The 19,916-nt window shown below is 51.8% G+C and overlaps 1 protein-coding gene across 2 annotated transcripts in view; it reads right to left on the reverse strand.

Annotated features, from left to right (window-relative positions):
• PIGB (phosphatidylinositol glycan anchor biosynthesis class B) overlaps positions 1 to 9,315 on the reverse strand; it is a 301,093-nt gene extending 291,778 nt beyond the window's left edge. For both annotated transcript variants that reach the window (XM_063142835.1, XM_063142834.1), the window contains exons 1-11: positions 9,187 to 9,315; positions 7,324 to 7,459; positions 6,815 to 6,932; positions 5,335 to 5,439; positions 4,996 to 5,126; positions 3,957 to 4,097; positions 3,398 to 3,449; positions 2,750 to 2,961; positions 2,362 to 2,426; positions 1,503 to 1,713; positions 623 to 803 (exon numbers count right to left, since the gene is read on the reverse strand). In XM_063142835.1, the coding sequence (XP_062998905.1) occupies positions 623 to 803; positions 1,503 to 1,713; positions 2,362 to 2,426; positions 2,750 to 2,961; positions 3,398 to 3,449; positions 3,957 to 4,097; positions 4,996 to 5,126; positions 5,335 to 5,439; positions 6,815 to 6,932; positions 7,324 to 7,459; positions 9,187 to 9,289 (1,455 nt within the window). In that variant the 5' untranslated portion in view covers positions 9,290 to 9,315. The remainder of the gene's footprint in view (positions 1 to 622; positions 804 to 1,502; positions 1,714 to 2,361; positions 2,427 to 2,749; positions 2,962 to 3,397; positions 3,450 to 3,956; positions 4,098 to 4,995; positions 5,127 to 5,334; positions 5,440 to 6,814; positions 6,933 to 7,323; positions 7,460 to 9,186) is intronic.
• Positions 9,316 to 19,916: the final 10,601 nt, after the last annotated feature.

The following is a 19,916-nucleotide window of genomic DNA, read 5'->3' on the forward strand; positions in this document are numbered from 1 at the left end:
GGGCTCACGAATAACGCAAATGTGGCTCACGCATAGTGAATCACCCCTCTGAAATGTACCTATGGGAAGGCCCCGCCCCCTCCTTCACGCGCCTCAATTGGCTGCCTCCATCCCCTTTCCCCCTCCCTGCCGGTGGTGGCTGCAGCCTAACTACAAGGCTGAGCCTGGGGCCCACCTTTGTGCCATACTGATTGGCCAAGCAAGGCTGTCCATCATCCCGCTGGCGGAAAGGCTGCTCTGCCTGTTGGGAAGTCCTCACACAATGCAGACAAGATGTGCCAGCTAGTAGTTTAGGTGGTTTTCAAAGATATTAAATCCATAGGGGAGGAAAAATGCCTATCAATCACTAACCAAGAGCTGGGGCCTTCAGGCCCTGCTGATGGACTTGGGGCCTTCCACATTCCCTTTCTGGGACTACGCAGTCACACACACACACCCTCTCTAACATCTTTCCAGAGATGAGGCTACTTGCTGATGATGTAATTAGCCCTACTGAAAGGGGGCATCAGAAGTTTAGAAATGAGCTTGTTCCGCTACTCTCGGCCTCTCGAATTCTCTCTAGCTTCTAGGCGCTTAAACCCTGCCGAAAGCAACAGGACAGATTGTTTTGTCCTTTCCATACCTGCTCAAGCACGCTGAATAAGACCAAGTGTGAGGGTAGCAGCGTTGCGTTAGAAAACTCTTCTCTGAGCCACTTGAGAGGGCTGGCGTAGAACAAGTCAGCTTCATCGAGATAATCCTTCCTTCCTGTCAAATCTGGAGGGCACTGAAGGAACCTCAGTTGCAACGGGCAGTGAACGTGGCTAGAAGGGAAAGAGGCGTTCTTCAGACGCGGCTGATCAAGGCTGAACTTGTACCAGGAAATCTTGGCGGCATTTTCTGCATCTTCTAAATAAGCACCGCTGGGGCTGGGTGTTTTAGTGAGGGCAGGCATCTCTGGGAGGCCCTTGTCGCAAGGTGACAGCACCTGCAGGGTGGGGCGAGTTGGCGGAGGGGGGAGGGAGATATATAACCTTGTAATCAGAAAGCAGGGGAGACCCCTGGGCTTTGGGAGGGACGTGGGCAGGTGGAAATGGTGGCACTGCTATAATGCAATCAACACGGGATGCAACATTGACGGTTTCCCCTTAGGTTGAATGCCAAGCTTGCAAGTTGCCTTTGATTGTAAAACTGCCTCAATTTGCCTGGACAAAATGGGTTTTTTTTGGGGGGGGGGCTCTGCTTCCCAGACCCCTCATAACAGTCACCAAATATTACATGAGAAATTCACGAAAGCTGTTATGAAAAATGCATATCCTCTCAGTGAGCCATTTAGGAGAAAGCTCCTGAAGACTCCATTCAGGGTGAATCCAAATCAAATCATTTGCATGTCCTGTACATGTCTACTCAGAGGGAACTGCTGTTGGTTTCTATGGGGCTTACTCCCAGGTAAGTGGGCATAGACTGGAGTTGCAAATGGTCTTAGGTGTAAAACTGGAGAGATGCCAGGCTGCCTCGCTTACCTGTAATAAGGAGTTGAATGGCACGGCATCAGCATAAAGACGGACACCTGTTCTGGGTCAGGAGCGCTGCAGAGTTCTTGCAGGTGGCCCATGACGTCAAGAGCTCCACGCTGATGGACCAAACCAGTGTAGAGAGCGGGCAGTGAGTTGGAGATCAGCAGGAAGGAGACGGCTGCCTTCCTCCACCTTTTCAGCTGTTTAAGCGAATGCCCTGGGTGGGGTGGGGGGAGGCAGCTACATTAGGCAAAAAAGGAGCAAGAGTCCAGCAGCCTCTTCAAATGGTACAGTTCTTGCCCTGCCCCCCACCCCATGAGACCCCGGTGGGGAAGGGTCCCTTTATGCACAGAGGGGAGGCACCCAAGGCACTGGGCAATGAGGCCTCCTCCATCCCCTTCTGTGGCTCAACCCTGATGCTACGGGCTGTGGGGATGAGCGGCAGAGCACGAGCACGGTGTCTGCAGCCCATCTGCCACGTCCACTTTTACTCAGCAACCCACAATAGGCTCTTTTGCAGGTTGCTGCGTGTGACGTCCAAACCTGGACCGCTGGGTAGTTCAGGGGCTAAACAGCCCAGTTCTTAACCCAACAACAAACCATTCTTTAGCCCCTAAACCACCCAGGGGCACAGGTTTGGACGTCACGCTCAGCAACCTACGAAGGAGCCTATCGTAGATTGCTGAGTAAAAGCGGAAGTGGCAGGCCCGCTCTTGCACGGGTTATCGTTACGTGTGGAACAGGTCAATGACAGCACGTTTTTATTTAAAATTTACATTTCATATTATGATGAATGTGGAAGTCTTGAAAGGGGGCACCTAATTCCTTAAAAGTATCACCATACATTTAAAGCTAAAGTGCTTACCGCAAAATATCATACACATGGGTAACACCGGATAGATAAACCTGAATTCTTTGTGGCTCAGTGTGCTGTAATAAAGCAGGAAGGATATTGCTAGAAGAATGTAAGGAGTTCTTGGACTCTCATTAAGCATCACCCCAGGCTGACAAATGAAGCCCAGCAGCCCTTCCACCCGCACACTTTGCGAACTTCATGCAAGAACTGGTGCCTGGATTGGTTTATTGTTTGTCTGCCCCCGCCCCCGCCTCTTTTTCCTTTTGTTATTACATCTAGTAGATTTCTGAGCAGTAATTTTAAATTTCAATGCCCCTGGCAGAAAGATGGTAACGAAATTCAGTAGACAAACTTAATGAACTTCTTAACGAATGAGTCAACGTGGAGGGAAGCAGACCTGTAAATTGCCGCCGTCCAAAGCACCACAACCAGGAATACGCGATGCCTCTTTGGTGCTTGGAAGCAGCCATGAATAAAGAAGGGGAGATGAGGGCCGAGGGCGACTGGCAAGCCCTGCGTGAAATACCAGTGCCAAGGGTGGGATCCGTAGAAGGTGGCCAGGTTCTGCAGCACGTTGAACTTCAGGAAGTTCAGCTGTACCACAACCCACTGCAGGAAGGAAACAAAGTCAGGCTGTAAAATGGGCAGAAGGCTAGAGGAGGAATGAGGGGTCTTCTATCCTGCTTGAACACTTAGGCTTGAACATGGCTGCCTTTCTTCAAGCCTCAATGTCCTACTGGGGGAGGAGGCACGGCCCATGGGAATGTGCAGGCTGGCCAGGGAGGCCTCGCAGCCCACTTCTGGCCCGGGGGCTACCAGTTCCCCACCTGAATGAGCCAGCTGTGCTGTGGCACTGGGAGGAAGGACCGACTGGCAACTGCGGTCCAGCGCTCTCCCCAGGCAGGCACTGAAAAGCTCTGTGGGGTCAAGGCTGGAGGGGAAAGGATGGAGAAGGCCGGTGACCGGCCAAACCTTTCCGTTGCGAATCGTATGCGTTGGAGCCCTTTGGGAATCTGGCCGTGACACTGAGCCACCGCCAACTTACCTTGCCGAAGAAGATGCGGTCAATGACTAAAGCGCCTCCCAAAACGATCAATCTGTGAAGAAAAGGAAGAGAACTGCTGTAGGACATGGAGGTGGAGTGCCCTGCTGTGGCTGCCGCCTCCTCCCAGGCCCCTCTTCCCCCACAGATTTCCCTGTGGTGGGCAAGCACGGTCCCCACACTTGCTCCAGGCACTAACCCAGGGGAAGGCTCACCCCTGGCTTGCTGCTCACCACCCAGAGCGGGATCCCCCTTCTCCCTCCGCACAAGGGAGCCCAGGAATGTCCATCCACAGAACCCTCCTTGCTGCCACCGCCTGGATGCTGGCATGTCTGGCAGCCCAGTTTAGTCTGTGGACTAATCTGCCTGCTTTGTGTGATTTTTTGGCTTTCTACCTGGTGTCTTATGGTTGCTATTTCATACTTTATTATTTTTATTGTATTTGCATCTTTGCCGTTAGCTAGCTGCCTTGAATGCCATTTGGTGGAAAGCTGGAATATAAACCTGACAAACACCTCTGTTTTGCTCATTTACCTGAATTCAGAAGAGGATTCACACTTACCCCACTGGGATGCACCTGTACAGGACAAGCTGCCGCTTCTTGGGCTCTTTCCAAAAGTGCCTGAGCAGCAACGGAGTCCACAGAAGGGCAGCTGTCGGGCGGATCATCAAGGCAAGAGCTGCCAGGCTCAAGTAGGGAAGGCTAGAGAGGAGAGGAAACACTGAAGGGTGGGAAGATTCAAGCAGCTTTTGCAAAACCAGTGTGATTTTTAGGATTGTTTTAGATATACGTTGTCTGTGTATGTGCTGTCTGTTCATATGCTTTTATATAAAGAGTTTTATACCTTGCATAATGTATTTTAATGGTCTTAGTTTTAGAAAACCATCTGAAGAGCTTCAACGATGGGCCAGTATAGAAATACTTGAAAGGTCGCCACACAGAGGAGGGCCAGGATCTCTTCTCGATCCTCCCAGAGTGCAGGACACGGAATAACGGGCTCAAGTTAGAGGAAGCCAGATTCCAGCTGGACATCAAGAAAAACTTCCTGACTGTTAGAGCAGTATGACAATGGAATCAGTTACCTAGGGAGGTTGTGGGCTCTCCCACACTAGGGGCCTTCAAGAGGCAGCTGGACAGCCATCTCTCAGGGATGCTTTAAGGTGGATTCCTTCACTGAGCTGCGGGTTGGCCTCGATGTCCTTAGAGGCCCCTTCCTACTATTCTATGATTCTATAATAAACAGTGATGCAGATGTTTTCCCGTGGTGTGCAGCCTTACTGCTTGGCAGCTCAGTCCTAGACAAACTTCCTCAGAAGGGAGACCCACAATGTTCAGTGGGGCTTACTCCCACGTAAGCGTGCACAGAAGTGCCTTCTTAGTGCATGTTATGTTTGCTGCCTTGAATCTGGGAAAGGCTGGATAAAAATGCTGTTAAACAAGAAAGAAAGGCAGACAGATGGGCAGGTTTTTCCTTTTGTCTGTTTTAGTGATGATGTGGGATATTATGTGCTTTCTTTGCCACTTCCCCAAACCTAAGAATATAAACATTTCAAGGACAAGTGAGGCTTTCCACCCCCTGCCTTGAAATAAAATGTCTCACCTGCTCCCCATCTTCGTGCCTCCCATGGGGTAGTAGTAAAGAGCAAAGGTGGTGATAACAGTTTCCATGGTGTTGGTTAGAGTTCTGGTACAGCAGTACCATGTGAACCAAGAACACAACTGGCAGAAGTACTGAAAACAATTTGGAAGAACAGCAGGTGTGGGACGGGGGAAGGTTCATGGCAGCACAATGTTCAATGCAACATTCATCAGACATTTGAACAGACGGGAGGGTGTTCAGTATCTACCAGCCGGATGCGCGGTCTTCTCTTCTCCGTCAGCCGCTCGTGCTGTGCTACCCATCACCGGCCAAAGAAAGGGGAAAGAAGGCTGGACTCACCACCCATTTGGCCGTCTCAGCGTCATCCAGTCGCTTCACTAAGGAGTATAACTTCACATCTGCAAGCGCTGCCAGAAGGGCTTGTGCGATTCGAGGAAGCCAGATCTGTGAGGAAAGAGAGGAACACACGGACAAAGCTCATGCTATGTTCGCCACCTTCACATAAGGGAGTTGGTCGTTCACTGAAGGCATTGGCTGATAGAAAGCTTCCAAATAACCCAGTCAGGCGCCCCTGAATGATCAGGAATTGAATTTAGTGATTGCTTTATCACCCCTTAGAACTGTTTCTTCCTGTCCTCAGTTTTTGGCAAAAGGGGGGGTATCAGTGAAACTGTGCTGCCATTTATGCCCGCTAGGCAAACTATCCATGGGCATCAGTGATTAAAGGTTTTCAATAACAGATGAAGGAGCTACATAAACCTGCTGATTTCTTTGGAAGAGCCTTCCACTGCGTGGGAGTGGTCTGCCAAGCTCAGATGCTGGCACAAACCTAACCCAGGCACAAAGACTCTGCTGAATAGGAAGGTACAATTCCAGGAGGACATGAAACTAAATGCTATAGAGTGGGGATAAGCAACTTCAAGGTGTGTGTCTGTGTGTGACCCCCTGCAGGATGGCAGCCAAAACAATTGGTGGTTTGCCACCAAAATTCAGTGGCAAACTGCTACAGAGTGATAAAGGGTCAAACATGGCCTGTTTTCATGCTGAATGTAATCTAGTTATTGCTCCGGAGTACTCTGATAAGGTTTTTGCTCCTTCAATTTGCAGTGGGGGTTGGACTAGGGGCTGCGTGCAGTCTGCCCACCTGTGTTACCAGATGCCAGAAGCCAAGGGGCACCTGGTGACGGTCCAAGGTCTCTACGTCACCATCTCTCAGGCTCCCACTTTGAACCACGAAGCCCAAACGTGAGCTGCATGACAAGTCCTTCTTCCCTGGACAGGCATTGTTTGGCCAGAGAGAATCCTGCACCAAATCCACTCCCTGCCAGGCAGAAGCAGGCGGAGGAGCCTTTCTGGCCAAGGTCCCATCCATGGGGCTCAGCCTCTACCAGCACATTTCAATTAGGAAATCAGGGGTCCGTGCACTGAAGGGCATGAAGGCAATGCTTGCACTTTGCCTGCAGCATGGGGGTGGAGCAATCTTCTCCTTTAGCTCCTGCCCTCTTCCCACGCCATGCCCTTCCTGCCTGGCACATGGGCCATCCCAAGACAGCTGAGGCTGCACCAACTGCAAGCTGTGCTGGATACCAAAGGGTCAGTATGCCACCCCCAGGTATCTGCTGGTATATCCTCAGCAAAGCAGCCAGAGAATCATAGAACAGTAGAGTTGGAAGGGGCCTATAAGGCCATCGAGTCCAACCCCCTGCTCAATGTTACTCCAGTGGAAAGGGATGCCAGGGATTCCTCGTCAGAAAGGTAGTGAGACATCCTGGATGTCTTTCGGGCAGTAGGGAAGACAGCGGACGAGTCTCACACTCACCAGCAGCTGAACGTCATCCTTTGTAAATAGATGCAGCACTTTGTAGATGCTGGCAAACAGCAGAGGGTAGAGATGACTCCGCAAACCTTCCGTCCACTCCCAGGTCAAATAGCCATAATTACCAGCATTAAGGAGGATATTCAGCATAGAGGAAAGCGGAAGATGGCTTTCTGAGACTGGCCGGCCACTATAAAAACTCCCCAGAATTCTTTGATCGACAAATGACTTTGGACAATGACTAAATTAGCTTGTCCCTACCCCACACAAAATCTATACCTTCTTTCACCCCACAGCCAGGCTTGCCAGGAGCAACCCACCCTTGAGACAAGTGGGGACTTTTTCCCTGCCCCTCCTATTCCAGACTAACCCAAAGTAAGCATGCACAGGCTTGCAGCTGATTGTAACTATGTTTACTCTGTGCTGCAGCAAGACCCATTCTGTTCTGCAGGATTTACAGCTGAACAGCTAGAGGAAACTTATACTTCATTTCATCATTTATAACAGGATATTTGAAGACCATGTGATGTGCAACTTCAAGGGACTGCCAGTATTCATCTGGGACAAAACTTGTTTGGACCAAGAAGCAGTTTAACAGCCTCAGCGTGATAGAAAACAAGCACAGGTAGACGTTTTCTCCTAAAATAGCTGGGGAAAGCAGAACAGATTAGTCTCAAGCAAATCCTATTCTTGTTGCTAATCACTTCTTTGCCATCTTAAACACGGTTTTCTAAGGCTGTATATTGCTTCCTTGCCTTTCTGGAAAACCATTAAAACCTAAGTGAGGAGTCTGTAAATAGTCTTGAGAAATAGCTTCTGCACCACAATCTTGGCTGCAGAACATGAGTGTTAGTGACTCTTCTGTGAATCAGATGCCCTCTTCTTTCTTTTTCTAGGAGCTGGAACAAAGGCGATCATGGGCAGCCATCAGATGTGAATCTGGAGTCACACCAGAAAAGCTAACTGGCTGCCTATTCGCTACCGGGCCAGGTTTAAGGTTCTTGTACTTGTGTACAAAGCCCTAAACAACTTGGGACCAGGATACCTGAGAGAGCGCCTTCTCCCCAACCAACCTGCCCGGTCACTGAGGGTCTGCTTCTGGTGGTCCCACACAGATCCATCCTCCGATTGGAGTCTACCAGGGGAAGAGCCTTCAGCATGGTGGCCCCCCTCCTGTGGAATTCCCTGCCTCTGGAGGTCAGGCAGGCACCAACTTTGTACTCCTTTCGGCGCCTCCTGAAAACATCTTTATTCCAGGAAGCCTTTCCTTAATGTCCAGCCGTCACTGTATTTGCTTCTTTTAAGATCTGTTTTAAGTGTTTTATTCTGTTTTTATTTTCATTTTATCTTGCACACCGCTCCGAAATTTTCAATTGGGAGCGGAATATATTGTAAATAATAATAATAATAATAATAATAATAATAATAACAACAACAACAACAACAACAACAACTGAATTCTGGCTCCACGGCTTGGAGTTTCTCACTGGGGCTCAACAGCAGAAGCCGCCTGCTGGGGGTCCAGATGCCATGGGGCTCCTGCATGCAGCTATGTGTGTCCGAATCACCACCCAACCTTGATGAACAATGGAACCGGCACTGAGATGCTAGGAAGGCCCTTTGCTTCAAGTGGGGAAGGCTACAGTGACTGGGTGGGTGGAGAGGAGGCTGCAGTGACTGGTCGGTGGGGCAGTACTGCTCTGCCCTGACAGCCGCCGTACTAACTATGGGGTTCTACAGGGCTCTGTAGGCTGTTCAACACCTACACAGAGCTGCTGGGAGACATTATCCAGAGATGAGGACAGTCAAGGTAACGTGGTGACTGTTCTGAATCAGTACCTGGGGGGGGTGGTGGTGGTGGTGGTAACGGGCTGATGAGTAATACTGTCTTATTGCACCAGTGCTTTGCACGGGATCCCCATCCGCTCCCGGGCCCGATTCCAAGTGCTGGTGCTAACCTTTGATGCACTGGAGGGCTTGGGACCAGCTTCCCTGACCGCCACCTCTTCCTCCCTTGGGTTTTCCCTGCCCAGACTTGAAGCGCGTCTCCTGAGACCCTCCGCCAGCACTCCCTGCCCAGGAGGCGGAGCAGGGCCTCCTCCGTGGTGGCGCCCCAGTGGTGGGCTGCCTTCCCCGGAAAGGCTCGCCTGGCGCCTGCCCCCGCTCTTTTCTCTGCTGAAAGCGTTCGTGGCCGCCCCTCATGCCAAGAGCCCCAAAGAGGCTTTGAAGAGACGGAAACGAGGAGGCCCTCGCGGAGCCTTCCGCCGCAGCGACCCTTCCCTCGGGGCTGGGGGCGGAGGGAGACTCGCCCCCACCCGGCCACAACACCCTCGCGAGGTAGGCCAGCCAGGCCTCTCGGAGGCGCTGCAGCTCACCTTTGGCCCGCCCCCCGGGCCCCCCCGCGGGCTCCCCGGGCCGGTACAACACCGACTTCCGCTTCCGCAGCCGGACCGGGGGGCTCCTCCGCCCGGGCTCCATGGCAACACCGACGGCGCACGACTTCCGCTTCCACGGCAAGGAGGGGAGGGGCCCCCTCAACCGCGCGTGCGCAACGGAGCTTCACAGAGAAGGAAATGGAAGGTTCGGCCTGAGCCGGGCTCCTTTGCGCATGCGTAGAATATTACAGTTCTCCCCCCCTCCCTCCGCGAGGGGCCGCTCTTCAAAAGCCCCGCTAGGGGGCGACGACGCGAGAAGGCGGGGCCTCTTCCTGCGCGTGCGCAACGGGGAGAGGAGCGGCGTGGAGGCTCCGCGGCATTGCAGGCTGCCATCCCACCGGTGCGGAGGATCTGTCTCGGTTCTCGCGAGCGGCGGAGGATGTTGCGTGGCGGGCGCGGCCTGACCTTCACGGAGATGCTGATGGCCGTGGTGGTGGGCGTGGTGGGAGGCGTCTACATCTGGAAGCCCCTCTTCCAACAGCTCCTATCAGAACAGAACCAGGACCCGGACCCGGACCCAGCACCGAAGCAGGACCCCGGATCGGGCCAGCAGCCGTAGAGGCCGGTGGAGCCGCGCGCGCACACGTCGGGACGCACGGCGAGACCCGTGTCCAGGCCGCGCGCACGTCGGGACGCATGGCGAGACCCGCGTCGGCGCGAGAGGAGCCCCCGCGAGGACTGAGCAAGAGCCGGGGCTGAGGGGCGCCTGGGACAACGGCGCTGACGCACCTCGGAGCGGCCCGCCGGGGGCTGCTGGCCGCCTCGGGAAGGGGGCCGAGCTGGGCCCAGGGCTGCAAAATAAAACGGCTGCTTCGTCAACGGCTGCTTCGCTCTCTGTGGGCGCCTGGGGAAGGCGCACAAAAGCTCCCCGGGACCCAGGGGCTGCCTGGCGGGTGGGGGCATGAGGGAAGCCTTGGAAGGGGTGCCTGGGATGGAGGAAGTTGGGCAGGGAGACCTGTCTCTCCTAACACTAGAAATCATGAAGGTGGGGAGGGGGTTCAGGGCAGGTAAAAGGCCCTGAAACTGGGGAGTTCACACTTCCACAAGAGGCTGCGATGGCCGGCTTCCAAAGCAGCGGACAAGGTCGAGGAGGCAGCCGGCGGCAGCCACCTGTCCTTCCAGTCCTTCGTGCCACCTGGCGCTCCTGGACGCTGAGGCCATGTGTCCAGCATTTCCAGTGAGTAAGGAAGGCCCCCTTCCCACCACAGCAAAAGTGCGCCCTCATGCGCTGGCCGGCCCTGCCTCGGGCCAAGAGGTGGCCGGCTTGTGCCTAAACTCTGCAAGTCGCCAAAGCACGACTTGGCCAGGCTTGGAGACTAACCTTTCCCAGGCTTGCCTAAGGGCGGTTGGGGCAGGCATCTTGGGCTTCGCACTGCAGCCCTGGCAGAGAAGTGCACTCCAGCACCCTCCCTCCCAGGGGGTGGGCTAGGCTCCAAAGGGCACCTCATGCTGCAATGACCCTCCCAGTCATGAAATTCCACACACACACACACCCCTGTAGATGCCTGAGACTGACTCCAGACTCAACCAGGCTGGGAAAGCTAGCTGTTCCCTGTGAGCCACCATCGCCTCCCCCCTCAGAACTCTTACTCCTTCTCCATGATGAGCAGCAGCTTCTTGACCTGCGGTGGTGGGACTGCAGAGTTAAAGCCCAGAGAGACAGGCGTGAGATCTAGAAAGAGGGGCTCTTGGGCTGGGAGTGTGCTGCACCTGGAGGAGCAGCCTTGGGAGGGGAGTTGAGCATCTTTGAGCAAAATCCCTCAAAGCGGGATCCAGCCACAAAGTCCCATTGTGGCTGCAGCGCTCAGCCTCAGCTCAGCTCCCTCTCGGAGGCCTGGATGGGGCACAACAAGATTTCCCTGCTCAAATAGGCTCTGTCCCAAGACTGGGCTGCAGCATCCAGGTGAGTGTCTTTTTTCCATGAGCAGAAGACCTGAACATGTTTCAAAGGAACAAGACTTCTCTAGTGAAGGGTAAAAGGAACCCAATGTAAGGCCAGATGTAGTGATGGCCACCAATTCGGATGGCTTTAAAAGGGGGTTGGATAAATTCCTGGAGGAGAAGGCTATTCATGGCTACTAGCCCTGATGGTTGTGTGCTGCCTCCAGTATCCGAGGCAGTAATCCTGTGTGCACCAGTCTCTGGGGAACATGGGTGGGAGGGTGCTGTTGCACTTATGTCCTGCTTTGTTGGTCCCTGGTCAACAGCTGGTTGGCCACTGTGTGACCAGAGTGCTGGTCTAGATGGACCTTCGGTTTGATCCAGCAGGGCTCTTGCGTTCTTATGGCTCAGGACCTCCCTGTGCATCATGCAGAAGGTTGGATTTGACCTCAAATGAGCTTTGCAACCAGAGCCTAGGTTCCCCTGGAAATGGGTCCCACTGCTGGCCACAGATGGGCCTTACTCCTAGGTAAGTGTGCTCAGGATTGCAGGCTTCACAAGGTGAAGGGGGGGCTGCCCCAGCCTTGCAAAAGGGAAAGGACCCGAGCAGTTACTGATGAGGCAAAGGCAGCTCCTAATAGCTTGTTATGAGTACCAGAATTTGACGGATCATAATTGATGGGCGCTGTGGGGCTGCTTTAAAAATTCATCTGGCTGGTTGATTCAGAGCCTTTTCCTCCATGGCTTGCAGTGCAGCTGGATGCGTTGAAGTGAAACATCCATCACTTGGGATGTTAAAGCACAGTAAAACTTGTACAAGAGGAATTTCTCTTTGTTTTTGCCTCTTGGTTGGCAAATTTGTCAAAACCGTTCGAGATAATACATGAATGTGCCAGTTCTGCATGGCTGGGCAGAGAATGAATCTTAAAACCTGGACTGCAGATTCACACAGCCTTCAGCTTCGCTGTGCCCCTGATTCAGGTCTTGTGACTATGTAATCAAAAGGCGGTTTCACACATTACACAGCAGACAATCAGGCTCTCTGATAAGTGGATGTGTATGAAATAGCCGGTTTCCAAACACCCATTTTTATAGCTGCATGTTACATTTTTAGATCTGCATCTAAACATGTACATGTGAAGAGACTCTGGATCTATGCCCTTCTTAGGCGGGTGCAGACATTTCCAGTTAAGGGAAATCAGTGATGGGCACAGCAGGCCAACTTCTGCTTGCCATGAAACTGGTTAAAACCATGAAGTCTCTGTCAGGAGGCAAGAGCAATGAGATGAAAGACATTTTGTTCTTCTATTTTCTGGGGTCCTGCTCTGATGGTGCTCTGTATATCATCCCAGAGTGCAGGACACGGAATAACGGGCTCAAGTGACAGGAAGCCAGATTCTGGCTGAACATCGGGAAAAACTTCCTGACTGTTAGAGCAGTATGACAATAGAATCAGTTACCTAGGGAGGTTGTGGGCTCTCCCACACTAGAGGCCTTCAAGAGGCAGCTGGACAACCATCTGTCAGGGATGCTTTAGGGTGGATTCCTGCATTGAGCAGGGGGTTGGACTCGATGGCCTTATAGGCCCTTTTACTATTCTATGATAACTCAAATGTTTCCTTTCCTATTTGTATTACTGGACAGAATTTTAGGAACTCCATGCCTTGAGCCCAATATGGGCAGGAGAAAAAGATGGAGCCAGACAGCATAAGGCTACTTTTTCGGTTCCTAAACTTGACCCCCCCCTTCTGCACCACGCGTTTTGGGAGGATGTCCACCCTCTGTCTGGTCATCTTGGCTTCTCTCCTGGGCTGGTGCCGTAGCTGCTGCCTTAGCAAATTTGTTTTAATAGTCCTTGTTCCTTCCTTGAGAGATCAGTCTTAGTGCTGGTGGTGGTGGATCCCTTAACTGGAGAAGCCAAGGATCAATTCCCTGGCATCCTGCACTCTGCTACAGAGCTAAATTCCCTCCTAGCAGCCTCCAATTAAGGCTTGGGTGTTGCACGAGGTCAGTCAAACTTTATAAACATCACTGCCCAAAAAGGTTAAGTCCCTAACCCTCTGCAGTCATCCGTGAAAGGGCGTGTGCAATTCAGCGTTACTCATCAGGGCAAGTTCTAGTCAGATGTCAGGAAATGAGATGTTCTTGTTTCTACGTGTGTTGGTCTAAAACAGGAATAGGACATGCCATGCCTGCTGGCTGATGGGATTCATGCTGGACTGGGTGGTCTTAGGCATCACTTTCTACTGTTTTATTAAGAGGGCAGACTCAGGATTGCTTCACTGAGATGAGCGATGTTGCCAGAAGTGTTCAAGAGTTCCTGAGTTGTGCATCATTGCTTTGGAAATGTACAACGCATTGGTGGATCATAATGGTTCTAGTGTAAAATGAAAAGCAGGCCGCGGAAGACTGAAGTGAATCTTTTACCCACCTCTCTGGTCTGAAAAGGCAATCAAGGGCTCTGGGATAATAGGAGGCACTGTTTATTTGTTTATTTTATTACGTACGTACGTATGTTCGTTCGTTCGTTCGTTCGTTCGCTCTCTCTCTCTCTCTCTCTCTCTCTCTCTCTCTCTCTCTCTCTCTCTCTCACACACACACACACACACACACACACACACACACACACCCCTCTCTGTATGTCCTGGAAAACCACCTTGGGAAAAGCTGAAGCTGCCAGGGCTAATGGAGGCCTGCATGGCTTTATTAGTGCATCACCCATGCGTAGAGTTCTTGATGCTTTTCCATGCCAATTGCTGATTAGATTGCATATTTTGGGAATTGTAGTCTAATTTCTTTTTTTTTAAAAAAAAATACTTGGGTGTTGCTCTTGCAGCCTGTATTCTGCGTATTGTGGTGTGCAGGAGCCTCCAAAAATCCATTCGCCAGATCGCCTGCGGTGTCCATCCCAGAAAAAGATATGGGTTTGTGTGTGTCAGTCTCTTGTTTTGTGAAAGGCCGAAGCAGCGTGAGAGGGCAGAAAAAATGAAGGGCATGTTCACACAATGCATAATACATATATGGAATTTGCAGGGGCAAGGTGAGTTGATGTCTATCAGCTTCAATGGCTTTAAAAGAGGATTAGGCATGGTCATAGAAGAGGAGTTGTTCTGTCAATAGCTATGATGGTTCAATGGAGCCTTCAGGGCTAGGAGGAGACTACCCTTGAGTGCCAGTTGCTGGGGAGCAAGCTCAAGAGAGGGCTGTTGCCTCCATACTTTTCTTGGGTCTGTGGTGACCACAAATAGTGGTTAGCTAGTAGAGATTTGTGGACTCCCCTCTTGTAAATGGCATGCATGCTCCCGCGAGTCGCACTGCCTTCTTCTGCTTCGCCCCGAGGGTGTCCTCTGGCCAGCCAAATTCCCATGACGCAAATGTGGCAGCTCAAAATGTGGCTCCTCCATATTCTCCTTGAAAAGGAAAGGGCTTTTTTGGTGGCTTTCTGATGTCCCCTCAACAAACAGTTACTTTAAGAGCGGCTGTCTGACTTTGGGGTCTCTCCACAAACCAAAGCAGAATAGCGTTTTGAGACACGCGTTAAGTACAAATAAATGGCTTCCTCCTCTCTTCACATTTGGGCTGTGGCCTGCTCCAGAGGGAGATACTGGGGGAGTGAACAAGGCACGTGCGTTGCACAGGATGAGCATATGCAAGAGATCTTAACGGCAGGAGGAAGCATGACTGTGGCGATGCAGGCGAAACAAGTCAAAACAAATTCTGTGAGAAGAGCCAGAAAGATGATGAATTGAGTAAGTGTGGGTTTCCTCTCCTCCTTCCAAGTTCTACATTGCCACAAGAGCTGTTCTCATTGCCTTCCTCAGCCCTTGATGCACCATGAAGTGCAGAGTCAGGGAACTGCTTTTTATATCATGCATCCATGAATGCAGAATGAGAATATTGGATTAATGTGATTTCGCTGGACCCTATGGAAGCTTGCATAACTGTGAAAAGCAAGGACAAATGCATATGAATACACACACACACATACACACACACACACACACACTGTTCTCAGTGGCTTTCGTGTCTCTTAACCCTTTCCTCACCATCCCACTATACAGCCACTACTTCGATGTTGTGCGGCAGAATCTTCTCCCTGACCTCAAACATCCCAGGCAGATGACGCAGACTCTTCTTTTCAGCAGAGAGAATTCCATTTGTGTTTTGAGAATTTTCATCCCTCAAAGGCAACCCTGAGTAGAGGTTTGCCAATGGGTTTGATAAGTTCGCCAAATTCTAGGGGCTTTGATTCTGCAATCGAGACCGGTTATCAATGGAAATTTGCAGGTCCTTTACATGACTTCATCACCTTCCAGGGCCTCTTCCGTGCTTTGTGACCATTTCCGTGGCTTTATTTGTAATGGGGATAATGAGCTATTTTAAAATGGCAATTTGAATCGCAAAGTCTAACGATAGAGTTGCACTGTAACCACAGCACCATCTAGTGGCTGTATAAAGAAACACAGCACTTTCAGATAAATGAAATCACTGGAAAACAAAACAAAACAGGGGAAGTGCATTTAAAGGTCCAATCTTAATCCCACAAAGAATCTGGAAGCAGAAGCTCTGGTAAAGTTGCGGGATAAAAAGCCTGGTGTGGACAAGCTGGTGTACCCCAGCTAGTGATACTGAGAGGCAAGGTGCCCCCGAAACTGGAGGAAATCTATAGCTACCTCAACTCTTACCCTAACAATGACAATTACCTTCTAAAAATGGTCATAATTTCAAGATCTATTTTAGGACCAAATAAGCCTACTTTCAAGGCCGCTTATGGGAAGACGGTCCCTCTGGCCAGGATGCTTTCTCTCCCATTTTGATCCGTGCTTGGTTCAGTGCACCTGCCCCACATGCAATGATTGGGTGGGTGCATGGGCGGGGTGGGGCGCGTAAATTATGTAGCTCCCTCTGCTTTTGAGAGGTGTGGTGGCACGGGGGAGTCAGGTTGCTGGGGAGTGGGACCCATCTGTCTGTGCCACCCTCTTCCCCCTGCCATACATCTTGCTCTCCGCCGTTGACCTGGAACTGATGCTGCAAGGCAAAGTCTTAGCAACTCTCCCTGCCTGGCCCCATTTTTAACAAGTCCTGGCCACAAGAGCCCGTCACGACCGACACCCGAGGCCCACGCAGGGAGGGACTGGACGGGGGTTTCCGCATTGCACGGCTCGTTGTGAGCCCCGGCTGAGCATACCAAGGGTCCTGGGTGCACCCCTGGAAGCAACTCCAGTTCAAAAGCATGGTCAGGTGAGGGGGCTCTCTCTTGGCCGAGGTGGGATGCTGGTCTGGGCCTCAGCAGACGTCTGTGGAGCACCACCGGCTGTGGTTCTGCTCCTCCCGAGCAGCTGAAGGAGGGCTCCTCTGGCCCGCCTCTCGCTCCAGGTCTCTGGGCTGCCCACAGTTACGACACATTCTTGCTCCTGGGAGCCGACGAAGGGAGGAGGCTGGCCGCTCTCAGCCTCCTGCGCTTGGAAAAGGAGGCAAAACACTATCACTTGATCAGCCCAACCAGCCACATGACAAACAGCTGAAAGTCATTGGGGGGGGGGGGGCGGCTGCAGGTCTGCTGGCTGGCTGGCCTGGGCTCGGGAGCTGCTCTGGGTGCAACCACACGGGAGGAACCAGGGCAGGTTGCAGGAGAAGCATTCCGGTTTCCAGCCTACTCGCCTGCTTCATTTCTCGTCAAGAACAGACGGCTGCTTTGCATGGATCGTTGGCTGCCGGAGGCCCAGATGCCCAAGTTCCTTCTCTCCTGTAGAACCAGCTGGGAAACTCTGCAGCATCTCCTGTCCTCCGAAGCAGGTCTGTGAAGCCGTTTCTTCCTCTCCCCCATTATGTCAATACTCTTCTCAAGCATTTTGGCAGGACTTTACCTTCCGGCAAATGGTCTTACTAATTGCGTGTCTTCCTTGCATTTAAATTTCGCTAATCTATGCCAGGAAACCAGGAGAAACTTGGAAGCTTTCAAGTTGACCTGCAGCAGAACTCTGTCCATGTTTAGTCTGAAATAAGCCCCGCTGAGTTGCTCCCTGGGGAGTGTGTCCAGAATGACAGCTTGAGGCCACAGCCTGAGTCACATTTACTAGGAAGTAAGCACCATTGAACACAGTGGGATTTACTTGGAAGTAAACAGATGTTACCACGATCACCCTGGTCTGAAGACCATATCAATGGGGGGAGGCAGAAGGATATGGGAGCCTTGAATGACTATGGCCACGATCCAAAGGGGCTTGCTGCTTAGAAACACATGAGGGGCTTGCTGGAGTCCAATGGGCTTCTTGTCTTTGGATGGAGCGGGCCCCTCTTCCCTGCAAGGAAGCATCGCAAACTCCTTCAAAGCCTCCTTCAGATTCAAAAGCAGTTGGGCCAAAATCCTAAATACCTTTACTTGTAAACGAGGTCCTGTGAGTTCACTGTCACTCTCATCCATGTCAGCATACCTAGAATTATTAACCTCCAGCCATGGTGCACGGGTTCTTTGGAGCTGGCCCCCAGAGACTGCCACCCTGGATGAAATGTGTTGGTGTACAGGGTGGGGTGGCGGTGGGGGAGAGCAGCAGAGAAGTTCTAGCTAAGCAGACCCAGGGCAGATGGATTCCTTTTTGCAAAGCTTTTAATCTCTCCTGTGTGGCGCCCGCACTGGACGCTGCACAAGCTGGGTTCCCTGAGCCACGAAGAAGCCGCCCGAAGAGCCAGGTGGACACGTATTTTGGCAGCTTTCCACAAAAGTGAGGGGAGGGGATTGTCTACTTTCTTCCCTGCAGGTGGGACCCTGAGTGTCATGGGGCTGACTGAGGGTGGGCATCTCTACTGGGGAGGTTTGTGGGATCCCCTCCCTCGGAAGTTGCCAAAATCTGGTGGGACAAGCATCTCTTGGGGATGCTAAAGCATTTGGAGAGGGATTGTGCATTTACTGGCACCTTTTGATAACACGACTGATCACAAATCCACAGCCAGCTGAGGATCAGCTCTTTGCTTAAAACTCTCCTTCCACTGCCTGGCGTCCTCAGTCTCGTAGCTGTGAAAGCTCGCCATGCCCCAGCAAATGACTGCGCTGCCACCCAACTGGGAAGTTCTCCTGCATAAGAGCTACTGAAAGGAAAGGCACCAGTGGTGCCATGTGCTCCTTTGCAGCTCCAACGCTCCTTTCATGGGGGTCTTGTGCGGGACAACACACTCCCCCACCGGATCGGGACTTTTGTATGTTAGGTGGCACAGAGAACGGTTCCCTTTTTGCATGGTGTGAATGTGTACACATCCGTGCTGCAACGCCGTGCCAATGGCATTCTGCCCTGGCCCAGACTCTGCAGGTCATAATGCTCTTAATTAAGGCGAAGATATAAAGCGACTTTGTTACTTGTATTCAGTTCCCACTGAAATAAAAGAAATAAGTCTTTATGAAAGGATCATGTGATGCAGGCTGGAACTCGGTTTGTCAGTTGTACGGCCAGACCACACATCTTCAGGAAAACCACAGCTCCAGACCCACTTTGGGGGGCCCTCTTCCGGAATTCAGTTCCTCTTTGAACTTCACAAAATCCACGGGGAAGTGGAGAAGTTGGTGGGGGAAATGGGCCAAGGCCTGGGGCAACAGCAAACCACCGAGCACCAATAGAACCCAAGAGGTTCTCAGGTTAAGCCCCAAATTGTGCCTACTTCATTCAGGTTCCTTGCAGAGTAACCCCAGCTTGAGGAGGGGCTGCAGACACCCCACCCCACCCCAGCTGGATCAGGGCAGCAGAAGGTCCCTCCTGGCAGGTCCAATCCTTGGCCGGCATCTTTCATCAAAAGATCTTGGGCAGTGGCACTGGGAAGGAGTTTCGCTTGATGCCCTGGGGAGCTGGTCCCATCTGAGTAGCTAGTACTGGGAGAGGTGGGCTGTTGTTGGTCTGACTGGTTCTCAAGCAGCATCTTTCTACATCTGAAGCTGCATTTTCTCTGCACATTTCTGGATCAAGCTCTCTTTTGGCCAGGAGAGGTGGCTTTGGGCTGAATATGGGCTGAATATGAGGGATGAATACGGCACACGCTTTTAGGAAAGAGAAATTCATAAGGCAGCCTCCCCTTCCCCAACCTGGTGTCCCAAGCTGGCTGGGGTGGATGGGAGTTGTAGTCCAAAACATCTGGAGGGCACCAGGTTGGGCGAGGCTGTCCTGGAGGGCAACGTCAGAATGCACCAAAGCTCTGGTTCCAAAGACACATGCCGTGTCTTGTTTGCTTCCTCGTGTGGTCTGGGGGAACATCTGTCTGTCTCAAAATGCCGGACTTGGGCCAAATGCTCTCAAGCTCAGAGTTATTTGAGGAAACACCTTGAGTCCTTTGCAGTTGGCTCTTTGGGCTCCAGGTGTGTTCTGCTCCGATGATGTATTACAAGAAACTATCCGAATATTGCAATCAAACTATGATTTGGCAAGAGAAAGGGCTGCTTGTTTTAGCTGCAGGGACTGATAAGCACTGGGCAATGCCACTTCCTATGTTGTGGTTCCACCCCACACACTTTTGAAGGAATAAATGAAGAAGCAGAATAAAGCCACTAACTGCAGCCACACACTCACATACACAGAGCCGAATTTTGCATTGTTTAGGTTTCGTGGTTCTTTGGAGAAGTTTCCTCCCTGGACATTCCCTGTGTTTCACTTTCCGGATTGTTCTCTCCAATGGGAGCCTCTGGTGGGTGAGGAAAAGGGGCACGTTGAAGTGTGCCTCCGGTTTTCCTCTGCATGTGTACCCTGTGTACACTGTTTCAAACGCTGGCTACTCAGGACTTCCTGTTGCCGTGAGAAGGGAGCATTTTT

The sequence above is a fragment of the Elgaria multicarinata genome, chromosome 16, assembly GCF_023053635.1.
Source record: "Elgaria multicarinata webbii isolate HBS135686 ecotype San Diego chromosome 16, rElgMul1.1.pri, whole genome shotgun sequence".
In the NCBI taxonomy this organism is placed as follows: Eukaryota; Metazoa; Chordata; class Lepidosauria; order Squamata; family Anguidae; genus Elgaria; species Elgaria multicarinata.